Here is a 19,694-nt window from a genome sequence, read left to right on the forward strand (position 1 = left end):
AAGAGGGCGGCACCTCCATTTATTTATTAATATACCCTCACTTTTGGTAGAGAAATACCATGGTTACAAGATAAGCAAAAGGTAGATTATAGAAAAACCATAAAAAAAAAAAAAAAAAACAACATCAGCAACCAACCAAATTATGACAACAAAATTATATTATTTTAAATCAGTACGCCAAAAGTAAGAATCTTATTAGGAGCAAAAGGGAGTATTCAATTGTAGCTTAAAAGTAGAAAGATAACCATATAAAGTTAAAGTTATCGAACCTTGAACATTTTGTTCTAACTAACATTTGGGATAGATAAGCAATAACTAAGTAAATTAAGCTTTGCTCCTTCATATATTTTCTTATTTCTTAGCTTCCATGTGTGGTAGATAGAAGCAATACACAACCAAGTTTGTGAGTATATATAATTTTTTTGTGGAAGGTTATCCGATTGACTTAATCGATTGATAGAGTGGTCATACCAATTCCCTTTGTGTCAGAGCAAGTAATGAAAAGATGTTGGTAGCTTTCAAGTTTCGCATCGAAAAGTTTGCATGTGTTACTGCAAAAGGCCTCACTTAAGTTAATTTAAAAAAAAATTTTTTTTTATTAGTTTACTAGAGGCTCATACTAGGCTTGAGCTATACAACATAAGGAATTCTATTTTTAAATAAATAAAAATTATTAAATCATTAGTGATGCTACTGTTAGATTTTGTAAATTGCAGTGAGTAACGTATAGAATCAATAATTTGATGGGTAACTCAAATATTTGGCTTTTAAAAGACATAGTACAAGTCAGGACAAAATTTGAACCCAAACATTTAATTTAGGTTGAATTTGAATCATCTTAACTCAACTCATACTTAATCAATACTTAAACTATATCTTACACATGCACATATAATAATATGACTATTAATGTTTTGAAATTAAATTAAGGTATAACTCGAACTCATTTCAAAATTATCAAGACATAAAAAGTATTGTTTGACTTTAATGTCTTTTTTATGTAGACTAAATTGAACAAAAATTATTTGAAGTTTGCATACAATGATAATAATAAAGTACCATATGAAGTTATTTATCATTCATTTTTTTTTTAGATACAAATTGGTTCCTTTTCTGGGAAAAAATTAAAGGGCGAATTTGTATCTTTGTTAAGTTGGTTTAGGAGAAAAATTAAAAAATAAATTTAGAGAGAGAGAGAGAGAGAGAGGGAGCACCATAATGATTACACGTGGGACTCACCCCATTCCCAAAGGTAACACCGCCTACTCCGCCCATCAACACCGTGGCATTCGCCAAACTGAAGTTTTGAAATTCCCGAAACACCCTTTGTTTTGGTCCTATTTACATCCTCGCCAGTTACCAACTTCCCGACGTCCGCCCCTAACCAACTAGGGTCAATTGCGTCATCGCGAAAAAGCGGTCAGAGCACGCACGTTCCCAACAGGGAAAACCACCGATCGAAATCCCTAAACTGCCCTACCCACTGCCATGAAAACAGAGCTAAATGAAGGGTAATAACGTAAACAAGCAGGAATAAAGGGAAGAGAGAAGGTGAGTCGATCCTCAGAAAAGGCACCAAAGTGGCTAAAAGGAAATGAGAGGAGAGAGAAAGCAAGGGAGAGGTTCGTTTCTAGACGTTATCGGATTCCACCACTCCAACTCGCCGGAATTGAGGACTTCCATTTGCGTCCGCCTAGGGTTTCTGTTCCTGCTTGATACGAACTGGGGTTCTTTTTTTTCTTTGATTCTTGGGAGAGTGAACCAGTGTTTGAATTCTTGAATTTTTAGGGTTTGGGGTGTCTTAGTTTTTGATCTCCTTGTTCGCATGAGGGTGAATCTACGATCTGGAAAATTGGTTTTTGTGAGGGGACAGTTGTGGAAAATCTCGTGATGTTTACTCCGCAGAGGAAGGTGTGGTCGAGCTGGTCGCTTACGCCCAGGAGCGAAGCCCAGAAGAATGTGTCTGGAACTGCTTCAAACCCAAATTCAGACCCCATTGGCGGGGATGTGAGCCTTGCGAAGTGCAAGAATGTTGCTTTTGCTGAAGCTGCGACGACGACAATTGGGTCAAAAGAGGCGGAGGAGCAGGGACCGTTGGTAGAGAAAGTTACCAAGCTCGAAAAAGAGGTCGGTGAATTATGTTGAAATTGCTGAATTCAGTTAGTTGGTTATGTTAGTATGTTGAAATTTGCTGACCTGCTGTCTTCAGCGTTTCTATTTTGATGTTTTGATGGGGTTTACTGAATTCTGTTGATTTTGCTTAATTTTGAATTCACAAATTGATTAATATTTTTTTTCCTTTTTTTTTTAATTGGGTGATGTGGTATATCAGTCAGTGGACAAGAATAATATTCAATTTTTATTTTATTTTATGAAGTTGGAGAATTTATTCCAGCTGGTAATTTTGTGCTGCCTCTGTGGAGCTTCTTTTCAATGGATTTAATGATATCGGTTCCTAAAAAAATGAAAACAAAAAACTACCATTATTTTGGATAGATTTGAATGTATGCTACTCTTGAAGCTCGTTATGGTGGTGGGATGCAGCAAGGAAGCATTTTAAGTTTTATCTACAGTATATAGCTGCCCTGCATTTTTTTCACTCCTCTAATGCATTGATCACATTTTTTTTCCTTAAATAAAAAATTAGATTAAAAGAGAAAGGGAACAATTACAAAAATTAGGAGGATAAAATACCCTCCACTAGAGAGAAAAAAAGCAGCATAAGGAGGGGAAAAGTGGAGAAAACCTATAAGAGTCTAGAGATCAGTGAATGATTGCTTGCGAGTTCCTCTGCTGATCAGACAAAGGAACTCCTCTCAAGAAACCAGTAGGTTAGCAAAGAGGGGCAAACAAAAAAAACTCCCTGCATCATATCTGATAAACTGCATTAGCAGAACCCTAGAATATTATTGCATTATGCTCCAACCAATTGCTCCTAATCATTGCAAATGTAGCATTCTTCCCCAAAGCTTTCACCTCCTTGTGATGAAACCCCTAAAAAAAAGGGAACACATGAACTTTAGCATAAAAGGCAAATTCATTGCTCTCCAGAAACTTTCAAATTTCTTGAAATTGGACAGTATAAGAATAAATGATAAGTTTTCTCTTTATTTTGGTAACAAAGCGCACACACTTCAGGAGATACAACTTTATTTGATCTTCTTTGTACATGATCATTAGTGTTCATTCTTTGAAGGGCAATGATTTCAAATGAAAATCTTTATTTTGGAGGGGACTTTAGACTTCCAAAGAAAGGAGTTAAGATGGGATGAAATATCATTGGGATCATGATCAAATGGGCTAAGAAAGGCTAATGATAAAAAAATACCGTAAAAGTTCCAAACCCATGTTTTATTGCTACTCCTGTACAATGAAAAGAATAAAAAATATTCATCAATAGAACCAAATCATCAATCTCCCTCTCCTCTTATGCTTGCTTTTAATCAGACTTTATGTTGTTTTTGTTGGTTGAATTTTTTTAGTCAGCATCTTAAACACTAGTACTTATCCATTTAGGATGAGCTGCTTTGGCTGTTGTCAGTTGTCAACTCTCTTTGCCAGTTTTTTCTTTTTATTTACGTTTATGCCCGGCTAACTGATTCTTTTGTGCTGTTGCTGGTACTAATGTTGGTCAGCCTTGGCTAAATTTTACGTTGTGAAATATTAGATGCTTTGAAAATTTAATATGTTCATGCAAATGATGCAGTAAGATGGTAACCAAGAGTGGTGAAATGGAAACACATGGATATGGATATCTTATTCCAGAATATACTAAAGGTTTTAGAATTGGCCACGATCACTATGTCCCACATGACATAATGATATTCATTAACTCAAAGGTGTAAATGTGATGATTTAGTTCACATACCACATTTCATCTTATTGAGTTCTTCTAATTCTAAAGGATATTTGATTTATATATGTGAGCACATTTCTACGTAAGCACATACAATTGTAGTATTAGCATTTGAGAACAAATTTTTTTATTAGAGAAATTATTTCTAAGAAAAATAAAGCCAAACAAAATTGCAACCAAACCCCTTATAATCAAATAGCTTCTCCTTTTTTTTTTTTGATAGAAGAAGATTTATTTAAAAAAAAGAAAAAATAGATACAAAAGGAAAACAAGAATCTTATCCCAAAAAAAAAGAGAACAAGTCGTCCTCACTCGCAAACAAAAGCAACATCAACTTAATAAAATAAACCTTCACTATTTTAAAACTCAATATTTTAAAATAAACCATGTGTAGGGGTTCTTCAAAGGGGAGAACAATTTTTTTGCACACAAGTAATGGATGTTTTGGAGAGGACCCAAAGAGAAGAACTAGGCAATTTGTAGAAAGCTCAGGTGTGGATTTTGGCAAGACATTTTGATGGCTGAGGGATTCACTTAACTAGTGGAAATCCAACTTAACAAAATAAATCTCCACCATTTAAAACAACCTATTTAAAAACTATGTGGATGGGGTTCTTTAGGAGAGGAGAGTGTTTTTTTTTTTTTTGGCACACAAGTAATGGATGTTATGGAGAGGGCCCATAGAGGAGAAATAGTCAATTTCCAAAAAGTTCAAGTGCAAATTATGATAGATGAAGACATTTTGATGGTAGAAGGGATTTGGGAAATCTAGAGAGAGGAGGGAGGGAAGGACACGTGTCATGAATGACATGTGGTGGATATAGTAGTTTAGGAATATGGTTAAGGGGTAAAGAAGTGAACCCTAATTCGAGCCTACCAAGCTAAGAATTTATAGAACGTCCCAATACTAGGATTTGTAGGGGCACTGCTATGTGTCTCTATGGTTGATCATGGCATGCATCGGCAATTTTGACCTTTTACAAAAATGCAAATGTAATGTAATCATAATCAATACAACAGTAGCAACAACAAACCAAGCCTTAAGTCCAACTAGGTAGGGTCATCTACATGAATTCTTTTCTACCAATTTCCACGATCATGGGCAATTTCCTCTAACAAATTCAATAATTAATTTAAATTGTGCATACAAATTTGACATTAGCTAGCAGTAATTCTATGCATTTACAGTTAACTCTCTACATGGGAAGTCATTCGCATGCTATGAAGATATTCCTGTGCATTGAAGTTTGTTGTTAAAGAATGTTTAAATGGTGCAAAGTATAGAAATTCCTAGTAGAAGCTGGGAAAATTTGTGAGGAATCATTCCCCCGTGGGTTGACTTCCACGGGGTTCTATCCTTGCAAGGAATCACTCTCATTGGGCTTGTCTTCGTGGATTTCCGCTCCCGCATGGGTTGACTATCATGGAGATGGCTTTGGCGGGACTCTACTCCTCTTGGGGCTTTTCGGTGCAAAGACTTCACTCTTGTGAGGGTTGTCTACACGGGTATTCTTTTCCTATTCCCATAGGGGTTGACTCCTGCGAGGCTTGTGGGGTTTTGCGAGGAGATACTTTTACAAAGAAGTTAGTTGTTAACCAATCAGGAGTTGATCCCCATTCATATGAATGTGGGCTGTAGCCCCCATTCAATTTTAAAAAAAAATCACTAATAATTTATATGTAATAGGCTTAGGGTTTGTGGGGTTTGCAACCACTCAACATTTTTAGTCCAAATAAACAAGATTTGGAGGGCTAATTCAAAATTTTTAAAAAGTTGTTTTAGGGTGTAAATCAAATAAAGAAGATTAGATTCCAATATTTCTATCAATATTTTATGAAAATTTCATAAATATTTTAGAACATTCAGTTATTTAATTATGAGTTCTAACTTGATGTGAACCAAAAGTGTTATTTTTTTTGTATTCAACCCCAAATTGTTGGACAAATGATTGTTTAGTCACTTAAATTGAGATAAATTCTCAATAGCATTGTCAATAAGTTTATTATTGGGTGATTTCAAAATATTGAAGTGATTGTACTTTGTGAGCTCTACTATTGGTTCGCAACTAAGTATCCATGTAAAATAGTGGTCTTGGAAGGGTGCTGAGAACCAACTTGCAATTTAACTTTCACAGTCAACTCTGATTTAACAATCACACACAATAAATATTCTCAACGCATTTTAGTATTTCCAACTTCTCATAAATATATATATCATAATTCATCGCAATATATTCTTTTTACTCATGCCACACGATTTAGAATAATACACATATTTATACATTTACTAAAAATACGCCAACCCACATTCATCATTCACATTATTGAAAATACACATTTAATTATCTCCACAATTATCTAGAAAATCCCTTACTTTCATCATTCCATTTTTGCAAATAATAACTATTAACATAATCCTAGGCTCAAAATCACAGTTCAAACGGTTGACTTTTCTAAAATTCGCATAATAAACATATACTTACACATATTAATTTTTTCCATTTTAACTGGTAAATTCACAAAATTACTGGCTTAATCTATTCCCCTTACTGAGATGTGTCTCACCCGATATGAATTTAATCTTTTTCAGGATCTTCGCGTGATCGAGCTTAGCGAGCTCGGGGTTGTGTTTGTTGGCATAGTATTTTTATGAGAGGGTACATATTTTGGTTGTATTTTTGGTTTATGTTTTTTTTTTTTTAGTTTTCTGAGATATATATATGGATACTGAATGTTGGAAAATACTGTTTTGGGATGTTTATATAGTACTCTAGTATATTATTAAATATGTTTATTTATTTTTCTGTTGCGTGATTGAAGTTATGGTATCAGACATAGGTGATTGGATCACATCACACCTTGGGCCCCATTTAGCGGGTTCGGGGCGTGATAGAGTGGTATCAGAGCAATTACCCAACCGAAAGTGTGATGAGATTCACATCGCCTGAGTTTGGAAATGTGGGTTCGCAACGAGGACGTTGCTTTCTGTAAATGGGGGAGCATGTGATACCCTGTGGATGAAATGCTTAAAAGGATTTGATGTTACTATCCATATCAACAAGGTGCACATTTCTTTTCGGGAGCCTTCCCATAAGAATTTCACGATTAAGCGTGCTTGACTTGGAGTAATCTTGGAATGGGTGACCTTCTGGGAAGTTTTTTCAGGAAGTGCGTGAGTGAGAACAAAACACACTGAAAAGAATACATGTTGGTCTGTGGGGCCAGTCATTAGTCCGATAAGATCCGCCCCCCCGTTGTTTGGTTTAGGTTGAGAAGGAGAGACGCAGTGCTCCCTGGCGGGCTCAGGTTGTCTAAATATATATATTTTTTAGAATCTTAATTTGCTTCCTTTCCCCAATACTTTTAAGATATTTTAACCATATACTTCCTGAAAAAACTGCACTTTTGAGCTTATAATTTTTAAAACATTTAGGAGTGCACTTCTAGCTATAGAGAGATTGGACACCATAAACCATACAATCTCTTCACATTTACATGTTTATTTGTACAATACATTTATCTAAAAGGCGATGTTTAGAAATCTTCCATAGATACCAAAGATAGGCACCTAGTTACAGAGTGATTATATTTATGAATTGTATAATCCCCCTAAAAATAGATAGATACCTGCTTGAAGTATCCACTTAACTACAGTATTCTTGTCCATATTCTATATATGACCCCTTCGTATATTTTGTGAAATGTATAATCCTTTCACTAGCAAATATGTACTTGAAGCATCCCTTCACAAGTGAGTTTTAAGAGATGCACAAATTAATATGAATATATTTTCAAAATCAACATGTTAGAAAAAGTCAATATATCAATCATAAAAAGCTACAATGTCTTCAAGAAAAAAAAAGTCTTACAAAAATGAATGAAGAGATATTGCACACAACCATTGACTAGATATATTCACAACTTTTTAGATGCCAAGTTGCTTTCTTCTTCTCATTCTCAACCATTGAATTATTATTATTATTATTGCTTAATTTAGAGTAAATCCACTCCAAACTAGTTATTAATTAAGAAAAAATTGATTAGACATTTGAACGGGTGGCATGAAAGGAATTGAACAATAGAGGTTCTTTTTATTTTTTTTTAAATTTAAATTTAAATTTTTTATGTCAAATAATTAAGTGAGTAATTGAACAAACTACTATAGACATTGAAAGTAGATTGGTAATCCTAAGTACCACGTTAGTGACATGAATAATGGTCTCAAACTACTGTTGTTCTAACACGTGGACATGCGATACTGGCTTTATCTTGCAAAAAATTACTTGGGAAGTGAAAGGCTTTGAACCTCATCCCTCTTGCCATTTTTGGTGTGCTTGGAAAGAAAGAAACAAGAGAGCCTTCAAAGATACAACTACTCCGCTTCAAACTTGCAAAGATCAGTGGGTTGCTGTTGTTTCCAGCTGGTTCAGTGGGCAAATTGTTAATAATCCTTGATGTTTGTGACACTCCACAGAGTGGTTGTTTTGTACCATGGGTTGGCATCCCCTTGATGTTTTCGCAAATAAAATTTTCTCTTTATTGATAAAAAAAAAAAAACTCGGGGAAAATAGAGATCTGCATATGTATGCGTTGAAACAAAAATATTATGTTGAAAACCCTACTTGAACCTTAAATTGTTGGTTGAATAATTGTTTAGTCACTTTCATTGGGAGAGAGATTCTTTTTAATTACAAATAATTTGATTATGGAGTAATTTCAAAACATAGAAACCCATTGAGGGCAATTGCAAGGTGGATCTTTTTTTGGGAACAGATGTAGTGAAAAGTTAAAATTTTTTTTTTTTTAATTTTTTGTTTTCATTAGTATCAAATGCTATGTCTTAATTATAATATAATATTTTATGATTATGAATCAGTAACAGTAGAAACTTAAATTTATAAAAATAAATAGAAAATTCTAAAGAGTTGCCATGATAATGGGACACCAACAGCTTAACCCCCACTTACTGTAGGTCTTGGATGCACCCCTCTTACGGGGATTCACTCTCGCGGGGTTTGTTCACTCGTGGATTCCTCTCCCGTGTAATGTTGACTTTTGCGAATCCTTTTTGTGTGGGTGCTCTGCTTCCTTAAGGAATTGTGGTCTAGGGCTTGTCTTGCGAGGATTCCTCTTTTGTGGAAGGTTGACTCTCACGGGGCTTGTTTGGGTACTTCCCTCCCTTGGGAAACAACGATCTATGTGCACTCTACTCTTATAGGGAGTCAACTTCTGTGAGCTTGTTCGTATGTGGATCTGCCCTTGAGGGGCTGAGGGGTGGGGGCCGACTCTTGTGGGGCATGTTTGTGTGTAGGTCTATCTTGCGAGGCACTCGCTCTTGGTAGGAGTGACTTTCCAAAAGATGCTTAACCATTTTTTTTTGGGTGAAAAAACACATAGGTTTATATTGTAGGAAAAAAATATATTTTTCTTTTGAAGAGAGTCTAAACCAAAAGAAAAGCTATTATCTTATTTTGAAAAATCATAGTGGCTTGACTTCCACCCCTAACTTCCATTTTCTTCCCAAATTTTGTTTTGCATTATTTTTCATGTAAAATGCAACTTTTTTATTTTTTTTAATAAATGGAAGAACTAGTAGTGTCTTTACTTTATTTCAATTGCTTGGATTTGCATTCTTCTTCCCACTCTTTTTGGGTTGTAGGATCCATCACATTCATGGAGATGACATGTGTGACATTCAGCACACAAAAAGTTGGAAGTATTGATGATAATGGTTTTGCACATGAAAGACCCAACAAGGAGATTCTAGCCCAAGGAGTTCACCTCCTTTGCATGAAGTTTGTCATGAAGGTTTCTCACTTGGGAGGGCACAATAGTAGATAACTTTTCATTTGTAAATTTGGTGGTTTCCAAAAAGAAATTTGGCGATGTCATATAATCTTGGGTGGTTCTTTTTGAGCAGAGGTGAAGAAGAATAAGAGATATAGGCCAAAATGGCTATGGTTGGTGTGGTTGCGTTTGTTCTTTATTACTAAGTTCAACATGCCAGGAACTACATATACAGATGCACCATATTACTCAAGAGTTCTAGTTGCAAGGAGAGATTTAAACAAGAAAGGGTGTTGGATGCCATTCTCTTAATTGATCGATTGAACAATTGGATAAAGACATGTGAAATGCAGTTATCAAATCTCCATCATGACTTCCTTCAAGTTGTCAAAGGCTTCGTGACACTTCATTGTCTAGTTCTGCATATGATCCCTCTTTAGTAGTTTTTTCAACAGGGTAGTTCTCCTTAAGTAGCCCTCCATGAACTTGTGATAGTAGTTGGCAAGTCCAAGAGAGGTTCTCAGTTCCTTCACTATTGCTGGGATTTTACAGTCGTAAATAGCTCTCACCCTCTCCAAATCCATTCATATATGACCTTTTGATCACTTGACTAATGAATTTGATGCTTCGTGGAGCCAAAGAACACTTCTCTTTCGTCACGTAAAGGCTGTTATCCTTTAGCCTGCCGGACACCTCCTATAGATGCTCTTTATGTTCCTCCAGAGTGAAACTATAAGCAACAATGTCACCGAAGTATACCATGACTAACTTGTTGAGTTACTCATGAAATACTTGATTCATCAATGTGCATAATGTTGCTAATGCACTTGTCAACCTGAAGGGCGTCATCAAGAATTCATACATCCTGTACTGTCTCAGGCAAGTAATCTTTAGCACATCACCATTTTCTATCCTCGCTTGATTTGTAGTTTGACTACAAGTTAAGTTTGGTGAAGTACTTGACATGACTTTAGCAAATCAACAATTAGTGGAATGGGATACTTGTTGTGCATAGTCACCTTTTTGAGTGCGCAATAGTCCACAAACATCCATGTGCTCCTATCATGTTTCCTCTGAAACAACATCAATGCTCCGAATGATGCTTTGGAAGGACTTATACAACCCACTTCTAGTAACTCTTCAAGTTTCTTCCTTAACTATGCCAACTCTAAAGGTGCCATCCTGTAATGGCCCTTTAAATGAAGGCTTCACCTTCAGTAACAACTCGATCTCATGCTCCACACCTTGTTGTGAAGGCAAGTTGTGAGGTAGCATGTCTGTCACAACTTTGTATTTGTCCAACACAACTTGGATGATAGTAGGCATCCGCTCTTGACCTATTTCTTCATTCACGATCAATGTGGAAGGATATATCTGTTCAGCCCCCTCAATTCCTTCTTGAGCTACATGATTGATAGGAACTTCTCATTGCCCCCTTTCTTCGCAATGACTTGCACCATGCAAGGGCGGTCTTTTATCAAACATAAGGAACTAGCAAACAACATTGATACCACCTTTGTCTCCCTTAAGAATTCCATTCCAAGTAGCACTTGGAAATCATACATCAATAGAACTGTGGAATTCGCTTGTCACACCCACTATCTAAGCTTTATTGTCACTTGCTTGGATACTCCAAGAGTAGGCTGAGTTGTAGAGTAAACCGCTTTCATGCATCCCGAGTCCTTCTCTAAGTTCATGTTGAGTCTTTGCACTTTTGCCTATGAGACAATGTTATGGGTACCTTTGGGATCCACCATGGCACGAGTACTCTTCCCATTGATTTGCAGATCCACAAGCATTAGCCGCTTTGCTTGGGTAACTTTAGGTTCTTTTGTCAGTCTCTCAATGCGTTGAGTAACCATTGCACCCATCCTCATGGTTTTCTCCTCATCATCATCATTTTCTTGTGCCCCCTTTGCAATGGAAGCTTGTAAGTGTTGACTTGTGATGGCAGTTAGCGACTTTGTAAGGGCTGCGACATGGAAACATGTCATCACCCTTACCATAGGATGTGTTAATCTTTTTAAAGTTGATACCTTGGTGCCAGCTCCCTCACTTTTGGATTTGCCTCTTTTGAAAGACTTTTCGTTGTGTCCACCCATGCCACTCTCTTTGGACATTGTGGAACTCTCTTAAGCATAATTAGACAAGCGTTCCGTAGCAGCTTGTGCGGTAGGCAAGTCTTGAACTCTTTGTCGATAAAGTTCTATTTTTGCCCATGGTTTCAACCCCTTAAGAAAATATAATTGCTTGTCTTTCTCAAACATGTCATGGATGTCCAACATCAAAGTTGAGAATTATTTCACACATTCCTTGATTGTACTAGTGCACTTAAGTTATCATAGTTTATGCCGAGTATTGTACTCAACATTCTCAAGGAAGAATTGGGCCTTGGTCTCTCTCTTCAAGTTTGCCCAATCAATTACGCATTCTTGATTTTGTATCTCATCGTACTTGGTATGTTTCCATGGCATCACCACTCAAGTACACAGTAGCCATAGATACTTCACCTCCTCTGGTTCAGTCCTCGCCATTTGAAAATATTGCTCAATGTCAAATAAGAAGTTCTCCAACTCCTTATCATCATGGGCACCCCTCTACGCTCTGGATTCTGGCACCTCTTTTTTTCCATACTATCCCCATAGAGTTGGGATTCCCCATATCTTGAACCATTCGGTTCATCTTGGCATCTAGATAACTTATCTAAATCTTTAAAGCGTCTACCATAGCATGGAAGTCCTCTGACATCTCCATCATAGACATAGAACCTTGTTGATGCTTTTGTGATCCCTCCAATGCATCAACATGGTTTGCAAGTTTGGCAATCTTCATGGTCACATTTTTGGTTGCATCAGCCTGCGTCTCTAGTGCTCCAATTCTTGCAGTATTGGTTGGCATGATCTCTTACCAATGTTTCACACAATCCCACTAAGAGATTGCATTTTATTGTAGAAAAATATTTGTTAGTGTACCAATTTTGCAATATTTATATGAGATAGTTCTTAAGCTATGATTGGTTTGACATTTGACATACATCATAAGAATAAGAAGATAACAAATCAAAGGCGCAATTGCTATTGTAAGATTTTTTTTTTCTTCATTTGTGTTGGTTGGGAGGGGAGATCTAACATAGCCATTTGTAATCGAACTATGCTTCTATCTCCTTGTTCTTCTTCCGTGTAGTTGGAGTGACTTTACTTAATTTGTCTTTTTCCATGTCCTGACAAAATTATTGATTTTAATTCAGAAGTTTTCCAGCCTGTATTACAACATTTTGTTCATTTGAGGCGTATCGTGTGGATGATATGATGTTCAACATGTGCTAACCATTCTTTGATTATTGTTACTTTAACTTTTGAGTGTGGTTTTGTCACAATTATTTCATGTGATATAGATGAATAGATTGATTGATAATTGATATAAACAATTAAATATGCCTCGTCACCAGTTCATAATTTCTATCTTTTTTGTTCTCCAAAATTTTTTTCTTTACTATTGATAATATGGTTTAAACCATAAAAATGTGTGTTTTTTTTTTTTTTGTAATTATTTTTTCCTGTTGTTAATTAGTATTTGAAAATGTGTTTTGTTTACATTATCTTTTTGTTTTTCTTGGCTTTCTTTTTTCTCATTTCTATCTCCCTTGATTTATTTTTTCCTATGATTCATGTATTTACATTTTTTTTGTTTTGTTTTGTTTTGTTTTGTTTTTTTTAAATTTCTATCTCCTTTAATTTGTTTACCTTTTGATTGGCTTTTTAATAATTATGTCCAATTTTTTTTTAGCTTCAATATAGTTGTATTGTGTCCATTTTATTATACATGTGTTGTGCCTTGCTTGGTATTTCAAGTTTCAGTTGTTTTTGGTGTGAAATACTTCTGACTGATCAGTCTTGTGAGCAGCTTTTTGAGTATCAATACAATATGGGGCTCCTTTTGATTGAGAAAAAGGAGTGGACTTCCAAGTATGATGAACTCGGGCAAGCATTGGCAGAAGCGAAGGATACTCTCAAGCAGGAACAAGCAGCACATGCGATTGTAATATCTGATGTTGAGAAAAGAGAGGAGAATTTGAGGAAGGCCTTGGGTGTTGAGAAGCAGTGTGTCCTTGATGTATGTTCTCTACTTCCTAAATGAATTTTCATTCGGTATAATTTTCACTCTCATTTTTGGAAATTCTATGGATGATGAGATATTATGTTTGCTTTTCTTGTGCAAGAAATGTCATGCTTATGTGCTCTTGTTAAGGCACATCAAATTGTCCGGAACTCAGGATGCTAAGCGAATTGTTATAAGTAAAGGAGTGGCTAGTAACTCAAATAAATAAATAGAAATATTCTTATAACGTTGGACAGTTATGAATATAACTGCAGTAATTAAATGATGGCAAATAGTCAGTTTTTGATCTCAATTTTTGATCACTAGTTGATATGAATGAGGATTGTAGACATGCCAAGACATGCTGAACATGGATCAGTCGGGAGAATTGGTTCATAAATAAAATATAAAAACTGGGGTGGTTGGTTTAAAGGGTGAAAGGACAGAAAATGGTTCAGATGAGGTGCACCTGAGCTTAGTCAATTAGGGCTGAAGGGTACTTTTCATATTATGTTTTATGCCTTATGTTGAGGAAAGCACTGAATAAGATTTGCTTAATTTTTAAACACAAGTGTTAAGAATGTGTTGCCTTGAGGGAATCCTGAAGGAGCTTTTTAAAATTTTGGGTTGTGTGTGATTTGGCTTGAATATGATGCTTCAGAAGTTCTTTCTAGGATTACCTATGGCATGTTTTTGGCATGGAATGCTATTTTCTGGAACCTTATTGTTTTCAGTGAGGGCAAGCATTTTCCTAGTGACATGTTATTTTTACTTGTTTCTTTATTCCAGTGTATTCATTTGGTATAATAAATATTTTGCATTAAGATTGAGGAATCCTGTTGCATATAGTATTGCTGTGTCTGTTATATGTTACTGCCTTTTACAGGTGTTCTATATGGAAGAAAGTAGAAAGTGGATACTTGAGGAAACTGATTTTCCTTGTCAAGCCAGTTCAACTTGATTTTGGGAAACATTTTGTCAGCTTACAGTTTTTGAGTTAGTCTAGGGGTAAAGCTTAATTTAGGGAAGTGTAGTTTTGTTGCTGTGTTCCAATGCAGTTTCAAGTTTTGCTACTCTTGTGGGCTGTAGTATTTTGCAGTGGCCTTTGATTTATTTAGATGTTTGTTTGGGTGGGAGTTCTTGCTCTGGGCGATTTGGTACTAAGGCTTGGTTTTGTTGTTTTAAGCATTTGGATGGTTGGAAGGATCCTCTTTTTTTGTCATATTAGTGATTACTTGAATTCGGGCAAGCCTTTCCTCAATTCCTCTTATTTTGCTTTGTTTGCCTTTAAAGGTCCCTATAGACATGGCAACTGGGCTGGAGTGGATCTAAGGGGCTTGTTTGGTCATAGTGGGGGAGAAGAGGGATAATATCATGAGTTGGGAGGTTGGTTTTGGGTCAATGGTTGAGGGCCTTGGGTCTTGGGAATTTGATGTCTAACAACATTGCTCTTGAGTGTTAGTGGTTATGGTGTTCCCTTTGACTACTATTTTTTTTGGCATGAAGTTATTCAAGAGTAAATTTGGTTTGCATGCAAATTATTGAGGCACTAATATTGGATAGAGTTTCTCTAGGTCTCTGGAAATTTATCTCACTGATTTCACTTTTTTTCTGTGTAATAAATGCAAAGTGGGTGATGGTTCCTTTTCGGGGAGGATATTTGAGTAGGACTAAATTGTTTTGTGATGCTTTTCCTTCTCCGTTCGATGTTACTTGGCATCCACATGCTTCTATTTCTTATTTTTCAGCGGTAAAGTATCTGTTTAATGCTATTTTCTCCTGCCTAGGTGGTGCTTAGGTGGTACCTGTTGGTAGGCAAAGTATCTGTTGAATGCAATTTTTCTCTTGCTTAGGTGAAGCTTAAGTGGTACCTAGGATGGGGGATTTGGGAAGAGCAGGAAGGGAAGGGCATTATGGCACTGTGCAGATTTTCCAATATTGGGGACTTGTTGGCTTGGTAGGAGCAGATTTTCTAATCTTAGAGACTTTTTTTCTTGGGAGGAATACTAGAACATTCAAGATCGATCTAGCTGTCTGAGTTTATTATGGGATAGATTGGTGTTTTTTGGCATCTGTGTGGGTTTTTTCTTTGGTTTTTTCTTGGGGTTGTTTCTAACCTTTAAAGGGACTGGAGGGCAACTCTTGCGTATTCTGTATGTTTTGTTTGCAATTTTCCTGTTGTTTCTAGAGGTTATCTTTGTTGGGGTGGATCTAGAAGCAATAATCACACACGGGCAAAAATAAATAACAAACATGGAACACCGGATTTTACGTGGTTCGGTCCAACCTGACCTACGTCCATGGAGCACACAGCTCTTCACTATAATCGGGAGAATAATACAAGGAGGAGCCACACTGCTGAACTCAACTCTTTCTCTCTCTCTCTCTCTCTCATCACAACTTTCTGTTCCTTACTCTCTGCACACTGCGCACAACACACCACACAACACTCTCTGCACACAAGAACTCTCAGTTCTTGCCACCCACACGCACAGCCACACACAATTCTACATCTTGCCCCACTCACAGCACAATTCTTGCAGACACTTTGTTCTGCGCACACACACAGCTCGGCACACAACTCTCTTCTGCACACACACACAGCTCGACACACAACTCTCTTCTGCACACACACACACAGCCACCCCCAATTCTACATCTTGCCCCACTCATAGTACAATTCTTGTAGACACTCTGTTCTGCGCACACACAGAGCTCTGCACACAGCTCTCTGCTGCGCACACACACATATCTCCTTTATATAGCCTTTAAAGAGGGGTGTAATTCAAACAAGGTGGGTAGGGTTGGTTGCTGCATTTCAACCATGGTAGGCAAGGTTGGTGGAGGGCTGCTAGTCTCCTCTGCAAAATCAACATAAGCTGCTGGGGTTGGTGACTTCCATCTCCACTTGTGGCGCACAACTCAACAATCTCCCACTTGGAGACGGAGACACCATTTCAACCAGTATATAGGCAAATGATGTGCTCATATTTGTCTTCAAGCGTGAAGACCAACTGAAGTTGAGCATACCTTCAGCTTCTCAGTAGTCACTACCTTTGTCAACATGTTTGCTGGATTCCTGCTACCTTGAATTTTTTCAAGTGCTAGCACTCCATCCTCTAATAGAGATTTGATGAAGTGATAACACAATACAATGTGTTTGGTTCTGGAATGAAATACAGAGTTCTTTGCCAGATGTATCGCATTCTGGTTGTCGCTGTACAAAACATTCCTCTCCTGCTTTAATCTAAGCTCTGTCAACAAACCTTGAAGTCGAATCATTTCTTTGCTAGTTTCTGTCATTGCAACGTACTCAGCTTTTGTAGTGGATAGGGCAACAATCTTTTGTATCTGTGACATCCAACTAACAGCTGTTGTGCCAACAGTGAACACATATCCGGTGGTGCTCTTGCGGTGATCAACTTCACTAGCAAAATCGGCATCTACATACCCTTTGACTTTCAAGTCTCCTTTGCCGAAACATAAGCACTTATTGAAAGTGACTCTGAGGTACCTGAAGATCCACTTCACTGCTTCCCAGTGAGTCTTTCCTAGATTTGACATGAACCTGCTGATAACTCCCACTGCTTGGCCAATGTCTGGTCTAGTTCAAACCATGGTGTACTTGAGACTTCCAATGGCTAAGACGTAAGGTACCTTAGCCATGAAGTCTTTCTCTTCATCTGTCTGGGGAGCTTGATCCTTGGAGTGGTGAAAGTGTCCCGCCAATGGTGTATTTACTGCTTTGATGCTGCTCATGTTAAACCTTTGTAAAACATGGCTAATGTACTCCGACTGAGATAATTGCAATGTTCTCTGTTGCTTATCTCTGGAGATCTGCATTCCAAGCCTATGCTTCGTTGAGCCTAAGTCCTTCATCGCAAGCTCCCACTTACTCGTATTTGTCACCTGACATGCTTCATCATAGCATTCAAGCTGTCCTCCATCTGTAAGAAGTAAACAATCCATATACCATTTATCTGGTACATTGGTGTCGTCAAACATCTCAATCTATGAGCTCTTCTCGTTTGACATCTCTATTCGCCAATCTAGAGATAGAATTAGCTCAAACAGACAGCACCATTGGATTTGGAACGGCTGAAAACCTTCGAAATGGTTCAATTCGTTCGAAAACCCAACCCAAAGTGGCTTCGAAAAGTCCAGTCAAACTTCTAGTAAAAAACGGTTAATTTTCGTTAAACTTAACGGAATATTCCTCCAATTGATGGAATATTCTCATGCCGTTATTGACGCCGTTAATGACGTCGTCTGCTGACATGGCATTGTAGGGCCCACCTTTCTGTGGCGCCCACCTGCTGACATGGTATCGAGGCCCCACCTCTTGTGGGGCCCACCTGCTGACGTTGCTTTGTGTGCCCCCTACTGATGTGGCACCATGAGGCCCACCTCCTGATGTCAATGTCTTCAACCTCTAGATGCTCCCTGGCCGATCGCTGACGCGTGGGAGTGTGGGGGCCCATCTCTTGACGTGGCACTGGGGTCCCTAGCTGCTGACGTGTTGCGGGACCCGGCTGACGTGGCGGCTGACTGGGTGCTGACGTGGCGTGCTGACGCTGCGCTGAAGGGGTGCTTACTTAGTGCTTACGTGGCGATGACGTGGCCGTCTTCTTCCTTCAGCTCGTTGGGAGTTTGCCGGCGCGTGTGTGTACTTGCCGAACTCTGGGAGGCCTGTGAGGGCATGTGGGAACACTTGCCGATCACATGTCGGGGCGTGAGGGCGCATTGTAACGTCTTCAGAACGTCAGTGGCGTGTTGGCACGTGCGGCCTCGACTGAGCTCCGTTTGAGCTCCGGTTACTGCTGTTGGCTTCGTCTCGATGAGAGAAACGTGATGGTGGTCTCAAAACGCAATTTTGAGATACTCGGTAGGGGCTCCAATTTGGCGATTTTGCTCCGATTTGACGATTTTGCTTCAACCTCGCTCTGATACCAATTGTTTGGGTGGATCTAGAAGCAACAATCACACACGGGCAAAAATAAATAACAAAAATGGAACATCGGATTTTACGTGGTTCGGTCCAGCTTGACCTATGGCCACGGAGCACACACAACTTCACTATAACTGGGAGAATAATACAAGGAGGAGCCACACAGCTCAACTCAACTCAACTCTCTCTCTCTCTCTCTCTCTCACCACAACTTTTTGTTCCTCACTCTCTGCACACTCTGCGCACAACACACCACACAACGCTCTCTGCAAACAAGAACTCTCAGTTCTTGCAACCCACACGCACAGCCACACACAATTCTACATCTTGCCCCACTCACAGCTCTGCACACAGCTCTCTGCTGCACACATACACAGCCACGCCCAATTCTACATCTTGCCCCCCTCACAGCACAATTCTTGCAGACACTCTGTTCTGCGTGCACACACAGCTCTGCACACAGCTCTCTGCTGCACACACACACACAGCCACGCCCAATTCTACATCTTGCCCCACTTACAATTACACACACACACACATCTCCTTTATATAGCCTTTAAAGGGGGGTGTAATTCAAACAAGGTGGGCAGGGTTGGTGGCTGCATTTCAACCATGGTGGGCAAGGTTGGTGGAGGGCTGCTAGTCTCCTCTGTAAAATCAACATAAGCTGCTGGGGTTGGTGGCTTCCGTCTCCACCTATGGCGCACAGCTCAACAATCTTGTCCCCATTGCCTTGAATTTGCGTTCTTGTTTTGTTAATAAAATTTTCCCTGGGCCCATTCTTTCAGGTTCTTTATGGTTTTGCTGCTGCCTGATCCTGTTAGTGATTGGCTGGCACCGCTTATGTAATTTTTCTTGTTTCATTTTGTTTTGTTATCGGGAGTTCATCTTGGTTTCCCCTTGTACTTTTTGTCCATTGTTAATATAATTCTTTTGTTTTATAAAAAATGAATAAAACTATATTTATCCAAAAAAATTGAACTCTTTACCTTAAATAATTTTAGT

At 38.1% G+C, this 19,694-nt stretch overlaps 1 protein-coding gene across 2 annotated transcripts in view; it reads left to right on the forward strand.

Moving 5' to 3' along the window:
• Positions 1-1,560: 1,560 nt before the first annotated feature.
• Positions 1,561-19,694, forward strand: part of LOC131154368 (nuclear matrix constituent protein 1) — a 42,585-nt gene continuing 24,451 nt past the window's right edge. For both annotated transcript variants that reach the window (XM_058107096.1, XM_058107089.1), the window contains exons 1-2: positions 1,561-2,127; positions 13,547-13,756. In XM_058107096.1, coding sequence (XP_057963079.1) covers positions 1,891-2,127; positions 13,547-13,756 — 447 coding nt within the window. In that variant the 5' untranslated portion in view covers positions 1,561-1,890. The remainder of the gene's footprint in view (positions 2,128-13,546; positions 13,757-19,694) is intronic.

Source organism: Malania oleifera, chromosome 1 (assembly GCF_029873635.1).
Source record: "Malania oleifera isolate guangnan ecotype guangnan chromosome 1, ASM2987363v1, whole genome shotgun sequence".
NCBI lineage: Eukaryota > Viridiplantae > Streptophyta > Magnoliopsida > Santalales > Ximeniaceae > Malania > Malania oleifera.